The following is a 20,368-nucleotide window of genomic DNA, read 5'->3' as shown; positions in this document are numbered from 1 at the left end:
CACGGACTTTGGGAAGAAGTGGCAGCTGGTGCACGACAACGTGATGCTGGGTCGATTCTACTGGTACCAACGCACACACCGTTTCCTTTTGAACACAATTTCACTTTTTAAAACGTTCGTCTTTATCATGTCTATTATGAGTCCATCATGGAAACAATAGACAAAAAGCAAAAACACATTTGTAGCTCGTGACAAAAATTGGCTCTTTGAGAAACCATTAATAATAACAGTAACCAGAAAATTCCTGTGGAAATTTTGATGGGTCGGTTATCTGTGCCCTGGCCCTCTGGCCGGGGGTCCCAGGAAGCTGCCGTACTTTTAAGATGGTGCAGAGTGTCTGAATCTGAGAGTTTTAGGTCTGAGATCGGTAGGTTGTGAGTTCAAACCCCGGCCGAGTCATACCAAAGACTATAAAAATGGGACCCATTACCTCCCTGCTTGGCACTCAGCATCAAGGGTTGGAATTGGGGGTTGAATCACCAAAAATTATTCCCGGGCGCGGCCACTACTGCTGCTGCTCACTGCTCCCCTCACCTCCCAGGGGGTGATCAAGGGTGATGGGTCAAATGCAGAGAATAATTTCGCCACACCTAGTGTGTGTGTGAGGCAATCATTGGTACTTTAACTTTTAACTTAACCGTACAAAATGAGCTACACACCTAGCCAAAAAAACGTTAGCATGAGCACAATAAAATGCTAACGTTTAGCATGGGTAAAAACGTTGGCGTGATAACAGTTTGCATGTTTCATATACCAAGTTATATGACTCAAAGGTGTACGGCTGCGGAAATAGAGAAAAAACGTTTAAAATTAGACGAAAATCTTAGCATGCTTAAATTAGCTTGCCAGTCTGCTATCGTTTGCATGCTAACAGGCAACAAATGTCACATACCAAGTTATAACTCTGGTGTAAAACGGTTGCAAAAGTAGCGCAAAAAGTTAGCATGCTAATGTTAGCATGCTAGCAAGCTAAGGCACTCCGATTGCAATCCTGCCAAAACCAAAAAATTGGACGTCAAAACTTTTTTAGCCGGGATTAAAGTAGACAAGTGCGTGAACAAAATGAGACGTTTAAGCACCGAGTTTACGTGAAAGAATGTCTCAGATTAATCGTCAATTAAAAGGAGTGTACCCATTCAATTGGCCCTTTTTTTTTTTAAATTCGTGAATAGCGTCGCCATGGTAACACGAAATGTTCCCACTTTAAAGTACCGCCGTAGGCGCAAGTGAGACCTTTCCGAGGGTATAACATATGTGGGGGTTCGTTGGCCGGTTTGTCTCGTATTAAGTGTAAGAGAAACGTGCGGAACAAGAATAATAAAGTCTGAAGTATGAGCAGTAATAATATGGGCTGCTTGCATTGCAATTGTTCTGCAGCTGCTATTTTGCATCTACATTTCGTATGTTTAGAAAGGACGTGCAAACGGGCAGTTGTGCAGTCATAGCTTGATTAGTACGCGCAAAAACCTCGCTCAAATAGGGCGGTTTGCACCAGTTATTAATTGTACACACAGTCTTCGTAGATCACACGCAACATTACTACTAATACGGTGGTTCTTAACCTGGGTTCGATGGAACCCTAGGGGTTCGGTGAGTCGGGCTCAGGGGTTCGGCGGAGGTCAAGACACACCCGACTCATCGTGTAAATAAAAATGTTTGTGCACCAGTAAAAAAACATGGTAACACTTTAGTATGGGGAACATATTCACCATTAATTAGTTGCTTATTAACATGCAAATAAGTAACATATTGTCTCTTAACTAGTCATTATTAAGTACTTATTAATGCCTTATTCTGCATGGCCTTATTATAACCCTAACCCTCTAACCCTGGCCCTAACCCTCTAACCCTAACCCTAACCAAATAACTCTGAATTAAATCTTTGTTACTTAGAATATGTTCCCCTAGTGTCCACATAACTCTAATTTAAGTCTTTGTTACTTAGAATATGTTCCCCATACTAAAGTATTACCAAAAACATATAGGATTGAATTCAAAGTCTCCCTACCAACCCACCAGTGCCTCCGTGGAAATGCCCCCCTCTACCTCAAAGAACTACTCACCCCCAAATCCTCCACACGACACCTCCGCTCCGGACAGGCTAACCTCCTCCAACCTCAGAGGACTAAGCTACGAACAATGGGAGACCGGGCTTTCTGCTCCGCCGCTCCCAGTCTGTGGAACGCTCTCCCTGACCACCTGAGGGTACCACAGACTGTGGATGCTTTTAAAAAAGGCTTAAAAACCCTTTTTTTTTTAAAGCCCCCCTTTTTTTTTTAGATATATGCATACTAGTTTTAGCTATTTGGCTGTTATAGTTTTTATTCATTTATTTTTTTTAAAATCTTTTTATTTATTTATTTTATTTTATTTTATTTATTTTAATACACTTTAGGACTTTGAGGTTTTTTACTCAATTTAAAGTGCTTTTTACAAATACAATTTATTATTATTATTATTATTATTATTATATAACTTTGTCTTGAATTTGAAAAAAAAAAACATTTTATTTTTCACTAAAGAAGGTTTCGGTGAGTGCGCATATGAAACTGGTGCGGTTCGGTACCTCCAACAAGGTTAAGAACCACTGCACTAATATTACACACCATTGTACAGTTTGCATGTGGTATTTGGATCTTGGTACATCAGGCCCCTGGAGTCTCCAATTAACCTAACATGCCTATTTTTGGAATGTGGGAGGAAGACCCAGAGATTTGAACCCAGATCTCCTGAGTGTGCGTCACAAAATATATTCATATTTTGAACAGAATGGCTGTAGTTTAACATCATCTTTTTCTGTGGAATGAAGTGAAAAATGAACATACAGAATTGACATTTTCACAGCGTTTTTTGGTAATTGGACGTTCTTTTTCACTACAATGCGAGTGAATTTTCAGGACATTCTGAGGGTTTGATTGGCGTCGCGTCGGCTGAAAGGAATATTTTTCACTCTCCGACGGCAACAAACATGTCATGCTGTTTCTGTTGTCGCTGTCATTTAGTTGTCTCCAGCGCTCGCCCCTGAATATCGATGCCAGCCTTTTGTTGTCGCAAATGCCACTGTCTGAAAAGACAATTTCGTCCAAGTGCGTAAAAAAAAAGCCTGTCTTCTTGCACATTACACCAAACAATGTGGCGGCCGCCTGTCATTTTATACAACTGCTTATCTAAACCGCTGCTTGTTCCCTGGGTGCTGGAGTGAATGGAGATTTAACTGTCCTGCACCGCGATAATCCATCTTGTCTTCTTCCTCCCAGGGCCGTGATGGGGCTGGACAGAGAGCCGGACGTAGTCCACATGGAGACGCGCATCGCAAAAGGCCGTGAGTGCGCCCGAGAACCCCTTGCCTCTCGTTTAGAGTGAGGCGGCGGGCAAGACGAGCTCCTCAGATTGGTCTCTCAGGTGCGGTGAAGCAGAGTAGGTGCGGCCGGCAAAATGGCGAGGGTTTTAGGGCGTTGATGGATGTTTCTTCTACTTAATGCGTCCCCCATGTGCCGCCCTTTGAAGCCGCACGCTCCTCCAACGTTGCGGTCAATGCAATCACACGCTTTTTCTTCATTGGAGAGAGATTTGCAATCCACGCGTGGCTCTAACGTGTTTGTGGTGTGAGACGCCGCAAAGTCTTTTAATTGTATCGAGCGTTTAAGGAACATATTTCAAGGTTTGGAGAATGTTTTTGATATAGAGAAGGGGTGTCAAACGTAGGTTTGAGCAAATGAGCTGCGGTTTTTGAATGAAAGAAACTGCTGTTCTAAATGTGTCCACTGGATGTCGCAAAAGCAATTCCAGCGTAACCCACGTCACACATGACACTGTTGAAATATGGCATGTCAGCTGACTTTAAGCGCCCTCTGGATGGGCTGCCATCCATCCATCCATCCATACATCTTCAACCGCTTATCCGGAATCGGGTCGCGGGGACAACAGCTCTATCAGAGACCCCCAGACTTCCCTCTCCAGAGCAACATTAGCAACTTCCTCCTGGGGAATCCCGAAGCGTTCCCAGGCCAGAGAGGAGATGTAATCCCCCCATCTGGTCCTTGGCCTGCCGCGGGGCCTCCTCCCAGTGGGACGTGCAACGAGGACCTCCTTAGAGAGACGCTCGTGAGGCATCCGCACGAGATGCCCGAACCACCTAAGCTGGTTCCTTTCCAAGCGAAGGAGCAGCGGCTCTACTCCGAGTCTCTCTCGGGTGACTGAACTTCTCACCCTATCCCTAAGGGAGATGCCAGCCACCCTTCTGAGGAAACTCAATTCGGCCCCTTGTATCCGCGATCTTATTCTTTTGATCATGACCCACACTTCATGACCATAGGTGAGAGTAGGAATGTAGATAGCTCGGTAGACCGAGAGCTTTGCCTTCTGGCTCAGCTCTCGTTTCGTCACAACAGTGCAGCAGAGAGACCGCCTCTACTCCAATATCCCAATCACAAGCTGTTTCTTCACTGGAGAGAGATTTGCAATCCACACGTGGCTCTAATGTGTTTGTGGTGTGAGACGCCGCAAAGTCTTTTAATTGTATCGAGCGTTTAAAGAACATATTTCAAGGTTTTGATAATGTTTTGGATATAGAGAAGGGGTGTCAAATGTAGGTTTGAGCAAATAAGGTGCGGTTTTTGAAGGAAAGAAACTGCTGTTTTAAATGTGTCCACTGGCTGTCGCAAAAGCAATTAAAGCGTAACCCACGTCAGACATGACACTGTTGAAAGATGGCGTGTCAGCTGACTTTAAACGCCCTCTGGATGGGCTGCCATCCATCCATCTTCAACCGCTTATCCAGAATCGGGTCGCGGGGACAACAGCTCCAGCAGAGACCCCCAGACTTCCCTCTCCAGAGCAACATTAGCAACTTCCTCCTGGGGAATCCCGAAGCGTTCCCAGGCCAGAGAGGAGATGTAATCCCCCCATCTGGTCCTTGGCCTGCCGCGGGGCCTCCTCCCAGTGGGACGTGCAACGAGGACATCCTTAGGGAGACGCTCGTGAGGCATCCGCACGAAATGCCCGAACCACCTAAGCTGGCTCCTTTCCAAGCGAAGGAGCAGCGGCTCTACTCCGAGTCTCTCTCGGGTGACTGAACTTCTCACCGTATCTCTAAGGTAGATGCCAGCCACCCTTCTGAGGAAACTCATTTCGGCCGCTTGTATCCGCGATCGTATTCTTTCGGTCATGACCCACACTTCATGACCATAGGTGAGAGTAGGAATGTAGATAGCTCGGTAGACCGAGACCTTTGCCTTCTGGCTCAGCTCTTGTTTCGTCACAACAGTGCGGCAGAGAGACTGCCGCTACTCCAATATCCCAATCACAAGCTGTTTCTTCATTGGAGAGAGAATTGCAATCCACACGTGGCTCTAACGTGTTTGTGGTGTGAGACGCCGCAAAGTCTTTTAATTGTATCGAGCGTTTAAGGAACATATTTCAAGGTTTGGAGAATGTTTTTGATATAGAGAAGGGGTGTCAAATGTAGGTTTTAGCAAATGAGGTGCGGTTTTTGAAGGAAAGAAACTGCTGTTCTAAATGTGTCCACTGGATGTCGCAAAAGCAATTAAAGCGTAACCCACGTCACACATGACACTGTTGAAAGATGGCGTGTCAGCTGACTTTAAGCGCCCTCTGGATGGGCTGCCATCCATCCATCCATCCATCCATCTTCAACCGCTTATCCGGAATCGGGTCGCGGGGACAACAGCTCTATCAGAGACCCCCAGACTTCCCTCTCCAGAGCAACATTAGCAACTTCCTCCTGGGGAATCCCGAAGCGTTCCCAGGCCAGAGAGGAGATATAATCCCCCCATCTGGTCCTTGGCCTGCCGCGGGGTCTCCTCCCAGTGGGACGTGCAACGAGGACTTCCTTAGAGAGACGCTCGTGAGGCATCCGCACGTGATGCCCGAACCACCTAAGCTGGCTCCTTTCCAAGCGAAGGAGCAGCGGCTCTACTCTAAGTGTCTCTCGGGTGACTGAACTTCTCACCCTATCTCTAAGGGAGATGCCAGCCACCCTTCTGAGGAAACTCAATTCGGCCCCTTGTATCCGCGATCTTATTCTTTTGATCATGACCCACAATTCATGACCAGCTCGGTAGACCGAGAGCTTTGCCTTCTGGCTCAGCTCTCGTTTCGTCACAACAGTGCAGCAGAGAGACCGCCTCTACTCCAATATCCCAATCACAAGCTGTTTCTTCACTGGAGAGAGATTTGCAATCCACACGTGGCTCTAATGTGTTTGTGGTGTGAGACGCCGCAAAGTCTTTTAATTGTATCGAGCGTTTAAAGAACATATTTCAAGGTTTTGATAATGTTTTGGATATAGAGAAGGGGTGTCAAATGTAGGTTTGAGCAAATAAGGTGCGGTTTTTGAAGGAAAGAAACTACTGTTCTAAATGTGTCCACTGGCTGTCGCAAAACCAATTAAAGCGTAACCCACGTCAGACATGACACTGTTGAAAGATGGCGTGTCAGCTGACTTTAAACGCCCTCTGGATGGGCTGCCATCCATCCATCCATCCATCCATCTTCAACCGCTTATCCGGAATCGGGTCGCGGGGACAACAGCTCCAGCAGAGACCCCCAGACTTCCCTCTCCAGAGCAACATTAGCAACTTCCTCCTGGGGAATCCCGAAGCGTTCCCAGGCCAGAGAGGAGATGTAATCCCCCCATCTGGTCCTTGGCCTGCCGCGGGGCCTCCTCCCAGTGGGACGTGCAACGAGGACCTCCTTAGGGAGACGCTCTTGAGGCATCCGCATGAGATGCCCGAACCACCTAAGCTGGCTCCTTTCCAAGCGAAGGAGCAGCGGCTCTACTCCGAGTCTCTCTCGGGTGACTGAACTTCTCACCCTATCCCTAAGGTAGATGCCAGCCACCCTTCTGAGGAAACTCATTTCGGCCGCTTGTATCCGCGATCGTATTCTTTCGGTCATGACCCACACTTCATGACCATAGGTGAGAGTAGGAATGTAGATAGCTCGGTAGACCGAGACCTTTGCCTTCTGGCTCAGCTCTTGTTTCGTCACAACAGTGCGGCAGAGAGACTGCCGCTACTCCAATATCCCAATCACAAGCTGTTTCTTCATTGGAGAGAGAATTGCAATCCATGCGTGGCTCTAATGTGTTTGTGGTGTGAGACGCCGCAAAGTCTTTTAATTGTATCGAGCGTTTAAAGAACATATTTCAAGGTTTGGAGAATTTTTTTGATATAGAGAAGGGGTGTCAAATGTAGGTTTTAGCAAATGAGGTGCGGTTTTTGAAGGACAGAAACTGCTGTTCTAAATGTGTCCACTGGATGTCGCAAAAGCAATTCCAGCGTAACCCACGTCACACATGACACTGTTGAAATATGGCGTGTCAGCTGACTTTAAGCGCCCTCTGGATGGGCTGCCATCCATCCATCCATCAATCCATCCATCCATCCATCTTCAACCGCTTATCCGGAATCGGGTCGCGGGGACAACAGCTCTAGCAGAGACCCCCAGACTTCCCTCTCCAGAGCAACATTAGCAACTTCCTCCTGGGGAATCCCGAAGCGTTCCCAGGCCAGAGAGGAGATGTAATCCCCCCATCTGGTCCTTGGCCTGCCGCGGGGTCTCCTCCCAGTGGGACGTGCAACGAGGATCTCCCTAGGGAGACGCTCGTGAGGCATCCGCACGAGATGCCCGAACCACCTAAGCTGGCTCCTTTCCAAGCGAAGGAGCAGCGGCTCTACTCCGAGTCTCTCTCGGGTGACTGAACTTCTCACCCTATCTCTAAGGTAGATGCCAGCCACCCTTCTGAGGAAACTCATTTCGGCCGCTTGTATCCGCGATCGTATTCTTTCGGTCATGACCCACACTTCATGACCATAGGTGAGAGTAGGAATGTAGATAGTTTTCTCTCTGTCCATACCCGGTTTTCCTTGTCCTTTCTTCTGATATTTCCCTCCTTTCAGAATCAGAATAGTTTTTATTGCCATTGTTTGAGAACGGGTTCACAAACTAGGAATTTTACTTGGTGCAATCGTGCAACATAAAACACATATAACACAGAATAGAATAACATGAGCTGTAACTGAGCTATCAGGTCTTGTTATTGTTCATGTGCCTGATGGCCGAGGGGAAAAAACTGTTCAGGTGGCGGGAGGTGTGGGTCTGAATGGACTGTAGTCTCCTGCTTGAGGGGAGAGGGGAGAATAGTTTGTGTCCAGGGTGAGAAGAGTCAGCTGTGATCCGACCCACACGCCTCCTGGTCCTGAAGGAGAACAGCCAATAGCATTCTCAGCAGCACGTACAATGCGCTGCAGTCGATTCTTGTCCCGGACTGCGGCGTCATGGAACCACACGGTGATGGAGGAGGTGAGGATGGACTCGATGATGGCTGAGTAGAACTGCACCGGCATCTCGGTCGGCACCTTAAGTTTCTTCAGCTGCCGCAGGAAGTACATCCTCTGTTGGGCCTTCTTGATGAGGGAACTGATGGTCGGCTCCCACTTGAGGTTCTGGGTGATGGTGGTGCCCACGAAACGGATGGAGTCCACAATGGAGACGGGGATGACAAGTCCTTTAATGAAGTGCTGGAGAGTTGGTGGTGGTGGGGGTTGGGGGAGGGGACGCAGAGCTTTGATGAGCTGAAGGCCGTTCGTGTGTTGAGGCCCTGAGCGAGAGTGCGGTCATTCAGGGCCTGGGGGGCTTTGGGGTTATAGTTCGTAAGCGCCCTTAGTCCTTTCCACACGGCTGCAGAGTCATTGGAGCTGAACCGTTCCTGTAGACGGTTAGAGTACACAGATGCCTTTTTAGACAATATGATTTGCCCGGGCGGCTAGGAGACCGCGAGAGTAACAAGCGGTAGAAAATGTATTTGAAAAAACAGTTTAAAAAAAAATAATAATAATAATAATTACTTATTTATTTAATTTCTTCCTTTAATTTGGGACTGCCCGCGGCCCGGATTTTGGGGACCCCTGCCGTAGGAGGATACAATGCCATGGGTGGATCTACCCTTGACATCCACTGTAATGATACCAAGTACAAGAGCGTATCTAGTCGATACTACTATGATTACATCGATATGTTTTATCATCACAAAAAAATTTGTTTTTTTTAAAATTCATATTATGTTTATAAACTCGGGAAATACATCCCTGGCCACATGAGGACTTTGAATATGACCAATGTATGATCCTGTAACTACTTGGTATCGGATCCATACCTAAATGTGTGGTATCATCCAGAACTAATGTCAAGTATCAAAGAAGAGAAGAATAAGTGATTATTACATTTTAACAGAAGTGTAGATAGAACATGTTAAAACAGAAAATAAGCAGATATTAACAACAAATGAACAAGTAGATTAATAATCATTTTTTACAGTTTGTCCTTTATACTGTTGACAAAATAATAGGTGTATAAATGACACAATATGTTACTGCATACGTCAAATTAGGAGCTTTTGTTTGTTTACTTACTACTAAAAGACAAGTTGTCTAGTATGTTCACTATTTTATTTAAGGACTAAATTACAATAATAAACATATGTTTCATGTACACTAAGATTTTTTTGTCCAAATAAAGACAATAATGAAATTTTTTTGTGGTTCCTTTATTTAGAAAAGTATTAAAATACATTTTGGTACCGGTACCAAAATATTGGTATCGGAACAACCCTAGGTTCAATACAATATTATGACACCCTATTTGTCCGTTTTTGCCTATGTAAGGTTCGTACTTTTGCCAAATCTGTTGTCCGTCGTTGAGTAAATAATGCATTGGGGCGTCCCTAGTGGCCTGGATGACTTATTTAGTCCATTTTAAAGAAAGTGCCATAGTATTTCCCACATTCTGCAGCCGTCTCGTAAAGCTGTGATGAACCCCAAGCACGTTTAGCACGGTCCTTTACATTTTGCATAGCGTCTCCAGTGGCGCTTCTGGCTAAATGTCGGTCATTTTTTTTCCTTCTGACTGATTTCCTTTGCCTCGGTCCCAGGTGCTCAGTACGTGAGGTGCAGAGTGCAGAGGTGCACGGAGGCCAACAGACAGTACCTCTTCCCGGGCCACGTGGACACCAACTCCTTGGTCGTGCAGGACGAATACGTTTTCACTCAGGTACCCGCTTCAAAATATCACTTTGTCTTTTTTTTTTTTTTTTGGCGCTGCAAGGTCATCATTTTCGACACAAGGTCCGCTTCCGCTGGTGGGGACTGGGCTTGTATTCCCCTATTTTCTGATAACTTCCATCAAAAATCCTCATAATGGCTTCCTCCAACACACCTGTTCCCCAGCGCCTGTTTTCATTTAGTTTTTGGCTCGTTCACGTCGAGGTGCAGGGAGAGGGGAAAAAAATCCTTTTTGTCTAACCCGAGAGAGAGAGAAGGTGAAAAATGAGATGTGAATAGAACTCTGCGTGTCCTTTTTGCCATTCACTCAGTGTTTGACTCCAATTAGACAGACGCCGTCAGGGCCATTATAGGAATTTAATTTTCCCAATGCCCTCCAGTCCTATTGATTTATCTCCACTGCCGAGCCATTTTGCCTCCGCTTGCAGCCTTGGTACGTTCGTTCATGCATGTTGTACTAAAGGTAATAATCAGCAAAAGGAAATTAGAAAACAAAAATCCAATGCCACTCTCTTAAAAGCTCAGTGTTTTGCAGGGGAAACTGCTGCAAGTCTGTAACAGATTTACATGTGCAAAGTGCTTTTTAGAGACCACTGGCTTTAAAGTGAAAAAAGGTAACATTCAGAAATTATGTACAAAAGTTGGCACGTTGTGTAATTCGTAAACAATACAGAATATAATGATTTGCAAGTCCTTGTCGACTTATATTCAATTGAATAGACTGCAAAGACAAGATATTTAATGTTCGAACTGAGAAACGTCTTTTTTTTCTTTCAAATCTTGGCATTGTCTTGCTGAAATAAGCAGGGGCGGCCATGATAACATTGCTTGGATGTTGCTCCGAAAGCTGTATGTACCTTTCGGCATTAATGGTGCCTTCACAGATGTGTAAGTTACCTATGCCTTGGCCACTAATACACCCCCATACCAGCACAGATGCTGGCTTTTCAACTTTGCGCCTAGAACAGTCCAGATGGTTCTTGTCCTCTTTGGTCCGGAGGACACGACGTCCACAGTTTTTCAAAATAATTTGAAACGTGATCTCGTCAGACCACAAACCACTTTTACACTGTGTCCATCTTAGATGAGCTCAGGCCCAGCCAAGCCGACAGCGTTTCTGGGTGTTGTTGATAAACGGTTTTCGCCTTGCATAGGAGAGTTTTAACTTGCACTTACAGATGTAGCGACCAACTGTAGTTACTGACAGTGGGTTTCTGAAGTGTTCCTGAGCCCATGTAGTGATATCCTTTACACACTGATGTCGCTTGTTGATGCAGTACAGCCTGAGGGATGGAAGGTCACGGGCTTAGCTGCTTACGTGCAGTGATTTCTCCAGATTCTCTGAACCCTTTGACGATATTACGGACCATAGATGGTGAAATCCCTAAATTCCTTGCAATAGCTGGTTGAGAAAGGTTTTTCTTAAACTGTTCAACAATTTGCTCAGGCATTTGTTGACAAAGTGGTGACCCTCGCCCCATCCTTGTTTGTGAATGACTGAGCATTTCATGGAATCTACTTGTATACCCAATCATGGCACCCACCTGTTCCCAATTTGCCCGTTCACCTGTGGGATGTTCCAAATAAGTGTTTGATGAGCATTACTCAACTTTATCAGTATTTATTGCCACCTTTCCCAACTTCTTTGTCACGTGTTGCTGGCATCAAATTCTAAAGTTAATGATTATTTGCAAAAAAAAAAAAAAAAAAAAAGTTTATCAGTTTGAACATCAAATATGATGTCTTTGTAGCATATTCAACTGAATATGGCTTGAAAATGATTTGCAAATCATTGTATTCCGTTTATATTTACATCTAACACAATTTCCCAACTCATATGGAAACGGGGTTTGTACATACCGTATATTACCAAATAAACGCCCTTGTGCAAATAACCGCCCATGTCCTAATAGTCTGACCCCATTTTGTGAATTAACCGCCTCTTCCTAATAACCGCCTATGTCCAAATAGCCGCCCATGGGCTGTTATTTGCATAATTTAGATTAAAATACTACTGGGGTTGCGTTTGCTGCAGTATTATTGTTTTGATGGTTTTATAGAGTACTTGGTACCATAATTTTATTTTTCCTGTATGCTTCTTTATTTAAAACTTGGAGTACTGTAGCCTTTATTTTATTTAAGTGACAGAATTATTGTTCTGTTTAGATGGTGGGTTTTATACTTGAGTACTTGGTACCATAATTTTATTTTTCCTGGTAGGCTGCTTTATTTAAAAAGTTTATTTATTTTTAGTATTGGTATTCTATTTGACAATTGTTCCACTACTGCCATGTTGAGGCCTTGTTGATCTCTTGTCTTTTGATAGCCTACCTCAGGGGTCACCAACCTTTTTGAAACCAAGAGCTACTTCTTGGGTACTGATTAATGCGAAGGGCTACCAGTTTGATACACACTTAAATAAATTGCCAGAAATAGCCAATTTGCTCAATTTACCTTTAACTCTATGTTATTATTAATAATTAATGATATTTACACTTAATTGAACGGTTTAAAAGAGGAGAAAACACGAAAAAAAATTATAATTACATTTTGAAACAGTTTATCTTCAATTTCGACTCTTTAAAATTCAAAATTCAACCGAAAAAAAGAAGAGAAAAACTTTAAAAAAGAATTTATGGAACACCATTAGTAATTTTTCCTGATTAAGATTAATTTTAGAATTTTGATGAGATGTTTTAAATAGGTTAAAATCCAATCTACACTTTGTTAGAATATATAACAAATTGGACCAAGCTATGTTTCTAACAAAGACAAATCATTATTTCTTTTAGATTCTCCAGAACAAAAATTTTTAAAAGAAATTCAAAAGACTTTTAAATAAGACTTAAATTTGATTCTACAGATTTTCTAGATTTGCCGGAATAATTTTTTTGAATTTTAATCATTATAAGTTTGAAGAAATATTTCACAAATATTCTTCGTCGAAAAAACAGAAGCTAAAATGAAGAATTAAATTAAAATGTATTTATTATTCTTTACAATAAAAAAAATTAATTTACTTGAACATTGATTTAAATTGTCAGGAAAGAAGAGGGATTAATTTAAAAGGCAAAAAGGTATATGTGTTTAAAAATCCTAAAATAATTTTTAAGGTTGTATTTTTTCTCTAAAATTGTCTTTCTGAAAGTTATAAGAAGCAAAGTAAAAAAAAAAAAAAGAATTTATTTAAACAAGTGAAGACCAAGTCTTTAAAATATTTTCTTGGATTTTCAAATTCTATTTGAGTTTTGTCTCTCTTAGAATTAAAAATGTCGGGCAAAGCGAGACCAGCTTGCTAGTAAATAAATAAAATTAAAAAAAATAGAGGCAGCTCACTGGTAAGTGCTGCTATTTGAGCTATTTTTAGAACAGGCCGGCGGGCTACTCATCTGGTCCTTACGGGCTACCTGGTGCCCGCGGGCACCACGTTGGTGACCCCTGGCCTACCTCATGTTGGTCTATTGTTTTTTTGTTTGTATGTTTACAATAGCTTTTACATTTAAAGTTTTTTGTACGAAAAAAAAATACTGGACAGTAACCATTGTAACCAAATAATGGCCTGGTGCAGGCTGGTGCAAAAATAAATAAAAGCCTTGTGCAAATAACCGCCCATGTCCTAATAGCGGCCCGGGGTCTCACCCCGTTTTGTGAAATAAACGCCCGGGCTACTATTTGGTGATATACGGTATATATATATTTATATATTTACATATACATAATCTTTCAATGTGAAATGATGTTGCAGACGGGACGTGACCCAGTTTGACGTTCAGCGCACTTCATTGGCAGATGTGATTGGAATGTGTGCGACGTTAAGACTCGCCCCCAAAACAGATCTAGATACACGCCAGCGTGGTTCAGAAACGGTCATTCAATAAAATGCACAAATTGCCTTTAGCCGAGATGAGATTGACCGGGCGAGGCGGAGGCGGGCGAACGCACAACGCCGGACTCGGCGCGGCGGCGACGACGGCCTCCGCCCCACGACTTTCTGGTGACTTTCACTGCCGGGGGGGAGGTGTGGGGGTTGTCGCGGGCGGGGGCAGTTGGGTTTAACTCGACAAAGAGTAATGAGGTTATCGATCGGGGCTACCACGGCATAAGCAGTCGTCAACACCGCCACAGTCCCGCGGGAGAGAGTGCAACATCCTCAGAAAAAAAACCCAAAAGGCAACTCATTGATTTTGAATGGATTATTCCATTAGTGCCCTAATGTAGTGTGGAGGGGGACAAACACCATCCTTCCACTTGATTAGAAAAGAAGCAAGCAGCCGCCCCTTTAAGTGGAAGGGAAGGTGCGAGTGCATTAAAGTCCTCCAGGCGCCTGCTGGGTAAAGTCCACATCATTCTCGCCGCTTTACTAATTGAGATAACCACGAGCCTTTTTTTTTTTTTGTCGCGCTCGCGTTTTCAGCCGCGCTCTTGACACCGATTGGAGGGGTTTTGTCGGCGAGGCGGTCATGAATTGTGGATAAATCCTCCAGGAGGCCACTTCAACTTCTCGTTCGGCGTCGGGGAAACGTCTCGACAAAAAAAACCTCCCGTCCCGTTCCATTTTTCATCAGACAGCTTGCATTGCGCGGAGCAGACAAACAAAAAGTTGTGTCAGGTTATCCAGTGAAGAGATGCTGTCAAAAGTTTAGGAACGCCACACTTTCTGCAGTTTGTTATTGACGCTTCGCACAGATGAAAGCGTCTTATTTAGCCATTCTAGCGTGCTTTTCCCGCTACTTCCGACCCGTCGAGTCTCTTCCCAGACTCCGTCACACACTTCCTGAACTTCTCCTGACAATGACACGCTGAAATCCCCCCACCGCGTCAATAAAAAAGACAACAACAAAAAAATGGTGTTTCCATGTCAAGTCTCCTTCAAGAAACCGATGGAAGTGTCCTCGCTGACAAATGGACTTTCTTCGCGGCGTCTTTTATGACGCACTACACAGCTTCCAGCGGGGAAATATTGACAATATCATGCTTCAGAGAGAGGCTGTAACACACCCTTGTGTTATTCAGACAGAAAAGGGACTTTTAAACTTCTTCTTGAAGTAGAATGAAACCTCAGTATTGTTAGCTGGTCTGCCTTTTTTTTTAAACCCCAGAACTGTTCCCATCAAAGGTCAAAACTGTCAGAGAAATTGTATGTAAATTATCAAAAAACTTTCCGTTCCGTGAGTTTCCAATGAACAGACAAGAGGCTGTCTTTGTTGCACCAAGCAAAGGCTTGGAAAATTCCATTGTGTACGATGGGAGGAGACGGGATGGGGGTTATCTATTGTCATCGAAGACCTGCCCAGGCTGAAGCCAGGACCAGCCCAAGCCCGAGGCATCTTTTTCTTCTGTGTTAATGTGACCGAAAACAATGACTGTTTACATACTCCCCATTCCTTTGGAAGCAGATGTTGTTGTGTAAACAGGGAGTGTCCCAATGAAAAGACAAGAGGCTGTCTTTGTTGCACCAAGCAAAGGCTTGGAAAATTCCATTGTGTACGATGGGAGGAGACGGGATGGGGGTTATCTATTGTCATCGAAGACCTGCCCAGGCTGAAGCCAGGACCAGCCCAAACCCGAGGCATCTTTTTCTGCTGTGTTAATGTGACCGAAAACAATGACTGTTTACATACTCCCCATTCCTTTGGAAGCAGATGTTGTTGTGTAAACAGGGAGTGTCCAAATAAAGGTGGAGACGTAAACCTTTTTCGGCAGTGCGTGCTAAGACACTGTAAAGGTTATAGGGCGATGGCGTCTCTCCTCAATTGAGTCCAAATTTAATTCTGTCTCTGTTTGATTCTTTGCTTCTTGTCTTGTTTAATAGATGTCATCAGTGTTTGAACCTGACAAAAACACTTCCAAGAATCGCCTGTATCTGATTTCATTTTGTCTTTTTTTTTTTAAGTACAAACCCCAAAACGGGTGAAGTCCTCACGTTGTCTAAATGGTAAATAAAAACAGAACGACTTATATTACATTGAATGGACTGCAAAAACACGATATTTAACGTTCGAACTGGTAAAGTTTGTTATTTTTTGGCAAATATTAGCTCATTTGGAATGGGATGCTTGCGACATGTTTCAAAAAAGCTGGCACAAGTGGCAAAAAAGACTGAGAAACGTCGAGGAATGCTCATCAAAGACTTATTTGGAACATCCCACAGGTGAACAGGCTAATTGGGAACAGGTGGGTGCCATGATTGGGTATAAAAGCTGCTTCCGCGAAATGCTCAGTCATTCACAAACAAGGACGGGGCGAGAGTCACCACTTTGTCAACAAATGCCTGAGCAAACAGTTTAAGAAAAACCTTTCTCAACCAGCTATTGCAAGGAATTTAGGGATTTCACCATTTACGCTCCGTAATATCATCAAAAGGTTCAGAGAATCTGGCGAAATCACCAAACACCAACATCGAATACTCGTGACCTTCGATCCCTCAGGCGGTACTGCATCAAAAAGCGGGCATCAGTGTGTAAAGGATGTCACCACATGGGCTCAGGAACACTTCAGAAAACCACTGTCAGTAACTACAGTTGGTCGCTACATCTGTAAGTGCAAGTTAAAACTCTACTATGCAAAGCCACAGCCATTTATCAACAACACCCAGAAACACCGCCGGCTCCTCTAGGCCCGAGCTCTTTTAAGATGGACTGATGCAAAGTGGAAAAGTGTTCTGTGGTCTGACCAGTCCACATTTTAAAATGTTTTCGGAAACTGTGAATGTTGTGTTCTCCGGACCAAAGTGGGAAAGAACCATCCGTACTGTTCTAGGGTCAAAGTGTAAAAGGCAACATGTTTGATGGTATGGGGGTGTATTAGTGCCCAAGGCATGGGTAACTTACACATGTTGAAAGGTACATACAGGTTTTGGAGCAACATGTGTTGCCATTGTTGCGTCGGACCAGTTCTTCCTCCCAGGGAATCTAAGTTACTGGTCAAACCCAAATTCTTTCGATGCCATATATGCTGAGTTAGAAGGACCATCAAGACAGAAATGGATAATATTTTCAAGATTTACTGAAATTTTCAGGAGATCAGCTTAACCCAGACCTGGGTATTCTGCGGCCCGCGGGCCGCATCCGGCCCTTTGTGCGTCCCTGTCCGGCCCGCGTGAGGCCAATTATAAATTACAAAATAAATTTAAAAAAGTATCTATGTCGAGTGTGCAATACAACGGTGCTGCTTTTGTTTTGAAAATCGTTATTTGTATTACTTCCGTGTGGATGTATGCGTGTGCGTGATTGTGAGTGAACTACAAAATAAAGTTGAAAAAACATCTATGTCGTGCGCGCAATACAACTGTGCTGCTTTTATTTTGAAAAGTATTATTTATGGGCGTGTGTCCGTGTGTAACCTGCGAGTGAAGGTGCACATGCAGCGACAAGCTATGCACGGTTTACACCCGAGACGCTAAAAAGAGAAAAGTTGATGACGAATGGCGTGTTTCCAACAAGACATGGACTGCAAAGCAACGTTCCCTCTAAGGTGCGCGCCTGCGCAATTGCGCACTGCTCAAGCGTCTGCTGCGCGCAGCAAATATATGCCGCGCACCAAATCAAATCCCATCTGAATTCTAAACAAAATAAACATATTTATTCTATGTAATTTTGCAATGCAACTTTGAGTGACAGTGACAACAAGCGGCCCTAACGGTGTTCGTCAACACCGTTCAATTGAACACCGTTCAATTATTGTAACGTCTATCGAGATGCTTCGAGGACAGGAATTATATCCATCACTTTATTGAGCAAAACTGTTTATATTCGGACATAACCACACCAAAAACATGAGTAAAACAATTCTATCTCGAAAAACTAGTCATTTTCTGCCGTACAAACCAGGCCAAAACCAACTTGTCATCTGTCACCAACACGCATAGCACTAAACCACTGGTGCGTTTACGGCCACACAAAAAGTCGGATAACTCAAACACCACACAAAGTTACACTATGACTCCTCAGTCATATGTGTGCTTATTTTACTGTCATTTATTTTTAATGTTAATTTATTTATATTAGTCATGGAATGCTGTTACACACACTATGTTGAAGTATTACTATTATTATTAATTATTATTATTTATCTTGCAAAATTTAATTGAAATATTGTCGATGTGGCCCTCCAGCAGTGCTCGGGTTGCTCATGCGGCCCCCGGTAAAAATTAATTGCCCACCCCTGGCTTAACCAATACATTCATATCGGCTACTCTAGTTGATCTGGCATTCCAACGGAAAAGCCAACTCCTTTGCACACAAAGAAAACCCCCATGTCTCCCCCGCAACACTGAAAAGGAACCAGCGGGTGTTGTCTTCACATTCCAAGGTTAAGACACAAAACAGACCTCTGAAAGCAAGAGAAACTAGTAGAATAAAAAAAGGAAAAGTACTAGATACTCTAAACATGGCTATGTAAAAAGAAAGAACTCTTAAACATATATGCATCCTCCACACCATCCAAGCATTGTTATAATGGACGCCCCTGCTCTGTAATGAGCTCTGTAGCTCATTTTGTACAGCTACTGTATTTAGAATCCAAACAAACTGTTTCTAAATGGGTAAAAGGGTTATACTTGTATTGCTACCTTCAAAGTACTCAAAGCGTTTTGAGACTATTTCCACATCCACCCACTGATGTAATGACAAAAGAGACACACAGAGGTGACACAAATATGTCCTGGTGGTCTATTTGGACATTGACAAAGCATCTTCTTCTGTCATTTGGAAGGTAACCACATCCGGGCGAGCCAGCTACTACGTGTCCTACATGAGAGAAGCGTTCAAACGCATGCAGTTACCTAAATATTGTCTGCCAAAGGTGAGCGGGATGTCCTTAAAAACATTGCTTGTGGTACCGAAGCAATTAATGGAACGATAAATTAAAAATGGCATTGATAAATTGCCATGTGTGTGTCGGTTTTTCTTCGTCTATGTGTGAGAGGGTTTATTCAACAGCAGAATTATATGAATGGAGAGAACCCTCTGGTCAGTTATGGATGGCAGGAATGTGACAGAAAGTAGGAGGGATGAATATCACTGCAAAGTGTCCGGTGTGGGAATATTTTGGCTTCAAATGAGCCTTTTAATACGGACAAACCAGCCAGTGTGGCCAATTTGTTGGCAACAAAAAAAACAACAAAACAAACCAACTGAGGTAAAAAATGCACTTCAATAAACATTAAACATTTTGAAGTGCAGTTTTTTCCCAACAAAGATTGAGTCCTTTTTATCCTTGTTGTCTGTTTACGTACAGTACAGTTTGGACGCCCCTTCTCATTTCAAAATGTTTTCTTTATTTTCATGACTATTTACATTGTAGATTGTCACATCAAAACTATGAATGAACACATGTGGAGTTATGTACTTGACAACATATTTTTATATTCTAGTTTCTTCAAAATAGCCACCCTTTGCTCCGATTACTGTTTTGCACACTCTTGGCATTCTCTCCATGAGCTTCAAGAGGTAGTCACCTGAAATGGTTTTCACTTCATAGGTGTGCTTGAAGCTGGACAATCTACATTGTAAATAGTCATGAACATAAAGAAAACTCATTGAAATAAGAAGGGGCGTCCAAACTTTTGGACTGTACTGTATTTAGGATAATTGAAAAGTTATTGACCTTCAATGATAAAAAAAAAAAATAATAATAAAAAATAAAAATGAAATAAACCTTTATTGTGTTTGAAATAAATACTTGCATTATTATTATTAGTACGGTATGATTACATTAGTGCTTTATTTGATCTCTAAATAACTGACAATAATATTGTTTATCGGCAATAATTTGTGGGACAATATATCAATAAAATTGGGGATAACTGACAAGACGGTTCTCTCCATTCATGTACCATATTTCTCGGACTATAAGGCGCGCTTAAAATCCTTTCAATTTTTTCAAAACTCGACAGAGCTCCTTATAGCCCGGTGCACCTAATGTACGGAGTCATTTTGGTTGTGCTTACCAACCTCGAAGCTATTTTATTTGTTACATGGTGTAATGATAAGTGTGATCAGTAGATGGCAGTCACACATAAGAGATATGTGTACACTGCAATATGATGGCAGTCAAACATAAGAGATACATGTAGACTGCAATATGATGGCAGTCACACATGGGAGATACGTGTAGACTGCAATATGATGGCAGTCACACATAAGAAATACGTGTTGACTGCAATATGATGGCAGTCACACATAAGAGATACGTGTCGACTGCAATATGATGGCTGTCACACGTAGGAGATACGTGTAGACTGCAATATGATGGCAGTCACACATAAGAAATACGTGTTGACTGCA

General features: G+C 43.2%; 1 protein-coding gene across 1 annotated transcript in view; it reads left to right on the top strand.

Annotated features, from left to right (window-relative positions):
• The window catches only part of LOC133657642 (VPS10 domain-containing receptor SorCS3-like), an 84,685-nt gene that overhangs the window by 398 nt on the left and 63,919 nt on the right, over window positions 1-20,368 (top strand). The window contains exons 3-6 of the mRNA XM_062059211.1: window positions 1-63; window positions 3,258-3,322; window positions 9,953-10,071; window positions 18,795-18,884. The exon at window positions 1-63 is cut by the window's left edge and continues 11 nt beyond it. Of these exons, the coding sequence (XP_061915195.1) occupies window positions 1-63; window positions 3,258-3,322; window positions 9,953-10,071; window positions 18,795-18,884 (337 nt within the window). The remainder of the gene's footprint in view (window positions 64-3,257; window positions 3,323-9,952; window positions 10,072-18,794; window positions 18,885-20,368) is intronic.

This window comes from Entelurus aequoreus, linkage group LG09 (genome assembly GCF_033978785.1).
Source record: "Entelurus aequoreus isolate RoL-2023_Sb linkage group LG09, RoL_Eaeq_v1.1, whole genome shotgun sequence".
Classification (NCBI taxonomy): Eukaryota; Metazoa; Chordata; class Actinopteri; order Syngnathiformes; family Syngnathidae; genus Entelurus; species Entelurus aequoreus.
The sequence above is the reverse complement of the archived record's forward strand: the minus strand, read 5'-3'. Positions and strand labels throughout refer to the sequence as shown.